We start from the raw sequence: 942 nt of genomic DNA, 5'->3' as shown, positions 1-942 counted from the left end.
ATATGTACGCCATATCTCGCCATGTCTCGTCATACGTCTCACCATAGGTCTCGCCATGGCTCGCCATATCTCCCCCATATCTCCCCCATATCTCGACATATCTCGACATATCTCGCCATATCTCGCCATGCCTCACCATATCTCGCCATATCTCGCCATATCTCGCCATATCTCGCCATGCCTCGCCATGCCTCGCCATATGCCTCGCCATATGCCTCGCCATGCCTCGCCATGCCTCACCACATCTCCCCCACATCTCGCCATATCTCCCCCGCAGGTACACCAACCTCAACCGGCTCACCGCCCAGATCATCTCGTCGATGACCGCCTCGCTCCGCTTCGACGGCGCGCTCAACGTCGACCTCACCGAGTTCCAGACCAACCTGGTCCCGTACCCGCGCATCCACCTGGCGGTCGCCTCGTTTGCGCCCATCATCTCGGCCGAGAAGGCGTACCACGAGCAGCTCTCCGTCGGCGAGATCACCAACGCCGTCTTCGAGCCCGCCTCGATGCTCTGCAAGGTCGACCCGCGCCACGGCAAGTACATGGCGTGCTGCCTCATGTACCGCGGCGACGTGGTGCCAAAGGACGTCAACGCGGCGGTGGCTCGCAACTTGCCGCCCGGCCGCCGGGCTGTGAACGGCGTCTCTTCACACCTCACGCTGTGAGCAGGTCGCCACCATCAAGACGAAGCGCACCATCCAGTTCGTCGACTGGTGCCCCACTGGCTTCAAGTGCGGCAGTGAGTTGCCGCCCCCCGCCCCCAACCGGCACCGCGCATCAAACTGGTTGGGGGGGTTTGTCTTGGTTGGGGGGCACTGGTTCATAGCGGGTGGTGGTGGAAAGATCTTTTTATAGTCGGGTGGGCGAGGGGTAGGTTGCGAAGACCCCCCCCGTTTGATATTTCTTGGGCTCTGGGTGCGCGGGGTATAGGGGGGAAGC

At 61.9% G+C, this 942-nt stretch overlaps 1 protein-coding gene across 1 annotated transcript in view; it reads left to right on the top strand.

Moving 5' to 3' along the window:
* Positions 1-942, top strand: part of EMIHUDRAFT_106820 (alpha-tubulin) — a gene marked incomplete at both ends in the record, with an annotated part of 2612 nt that overhangs the window by 790 nt on the left and 880 nt on the right. The window contains 2 exons of the mRNA XM_005758965.1: positions 278-602; positions 673-742. Coding sequence (XP_005759022.1) covers positions 278-602; positions 673-742 — 395 coding nt within the window. The remainder of the gene's footprint in view (positions 1-277; positions 603-672; positions 743-942) is intronic.

The sequence above is a fragment of the Emiliania huxleyi genome, assembly GCF_000372725.1.
Source record: "Emiliania huxleyi CCMP1516 unplaced genomic scaffold EMIHUscaffold_83, whole genome shotgun sequence".
In the NCBI taxonomy this organism is placed as follows: domain Eukaryota; phylum Haptophyta; order Isochrysidales; family Noelaerhabdaceae; genus Emiliania; species Emiliania huxleyi.
The sequence above is the reverse complement of the archived record's forward strand: the minus strand, read 5'-3'. Positions and strand labels throughout refer to the sequence as shown.